The sequence below is a fragment of the Carlito syrichta genome, unplaced genomic scaffold (assembly GCF_000164805.1).
Source record: "Carlito syrichta isolate Samal-C Ts95f unplaced genomic scaffold, Tarsius_syrichta-2.0.1 Scaffold311474, whole genome shotgun sequence".
Taxonomy (NCBI): Eukaryota; Metazoa; Chordata; class Mammalia; order Primates; family Tarsiidae; genus Carlito; species Carlito syrichta.
The window spans coordinates 76,688-77,873 of record NW_007255570.1 but is presented as its reverse complement, the minus strand read 5'-3'; the positions used below and the strand labels follow the sequence as shown (position 1 = coordinate 77,873).

The 1,186-nt window shown below is 62.0% G+C and overlaps 1 protein-coding gene across 1 annotated transcript in view; it reads left to right on the top strand.

Moving 5' to 3' along the window:
• Position 1: 1 nt before the first annotated feature.
• NFKBIE (NFKB inhibitor epsilon) overlaps positions 2 to 1,186 on the top strand; it is a gene marked incomplete at its 5' end in the record, with an annotated part of 7,380 nt that continues 6,195 nt past the window's right edge. Inside the window, one exon of the mRNA XM_021717884.1 lies at positions 2 to 363. Coding sequence (XP_021573559.1) covers positions 2 to 363 — 362 coding nt within the window. The remainder of the gene's footprint in view (positions 364 to 1,186) is intronic.

Below are 1,186 nucleotides of genomic sequence, written 5' to 3'. Positions count from 1 at the left end.
GGAGGCGCGGAAGGCACCGGACGAAGCGGACGAGAGCCAGTGTGACTCGGGAATCGAGTCTCTGCGCTCTCTGCGCTCCCTCCCCGAGCCCAGCCCGGGCCCCGTCTCCCGGCCCTCGGACGGCGGCGGCCCGCAGCCCTGGACCAGCCCTCCGGGGACCGCCGAGGCGCTACCAGAGGAGGAAGACGCGGATGGGGAGCGGGCTGACTCCACCTACGGCTCCTCCTCGCTCACGGAGCCCCTGTCCTTGCTGGGGGACCCCGAGGCCGAAGACCCGGCCCCACGCTCGCCGCTGCCCCCCGCGGGAGCGCTGAGCCCTCAGCAGCTGGAAGCGCTCACTTACATCTCGGAGGACGGAGACACGTGAGTACGGGGGCTAGGCTGAAACGGGATGCTAACTGGTAGCAGGCCAGGCACCCCTGCCCCCCATGAGGATCCCTCCAGGCATTCGCCTCGGAGGGGGCAGTCCCCACTCCCTCTTCCAAACTCCAGACTTAGCTCTTAGCCCACTTTTGAAGTCTAGCCAGGCCCACACCAGAAGACCTGGCATCGTCTCTCAGCCCTCCGTTTTGGGAGTGGGCAGAACCGGCAGGGCCCTTTACTCGGGCATCTGGTACCCCAGCTAGCATATTGGAAATCTACCAATAGCCCACTCCGAGGAAGAGAAAATTCCCCTGACCAGTCCGGTTTGTTGTTGTTTACTTGCTGGGGAAGGGGGGCATCCTTGTTTGCTCAATATCTGGGATTCCCAGCTCCCGACCTCAGAATGCCCTGTCTCAAAGAACAAGAGATGCCAGTTGCAGGTTGCCAGCTGGGGGCCAGGAAACAAGGGGAGCAAAGTTGGGGCTGGCCCAGAGGAGGACGGTGTGAGCTAGGCTGGCGTACTCTTGCCCCAGCAGACAGACAAGTGGCTGGCTGCCTTAACTTACTTCCTTCCCTGCTGAGAAAGGGGAAGTGAGGGCTGGAGTAAGCCTCCTCAACACCCTCTAACTCCAGAGCCCCCAGGTCTCCCTCACTGTCCCATCTTACCCCTTCATTTTACTCTTCCTACCCTAGGTCCAGGTGGAGTTTGCTGGGGACTGGACCAGAAGGCAGTTGTGTGGGATGGACTGGTCAGTTGAGCTCTTAGCCCCCAAGAAGAAGAAAACACTGACAGAGGAGGGAGTGGCTGGGATTGGGAGGGGGG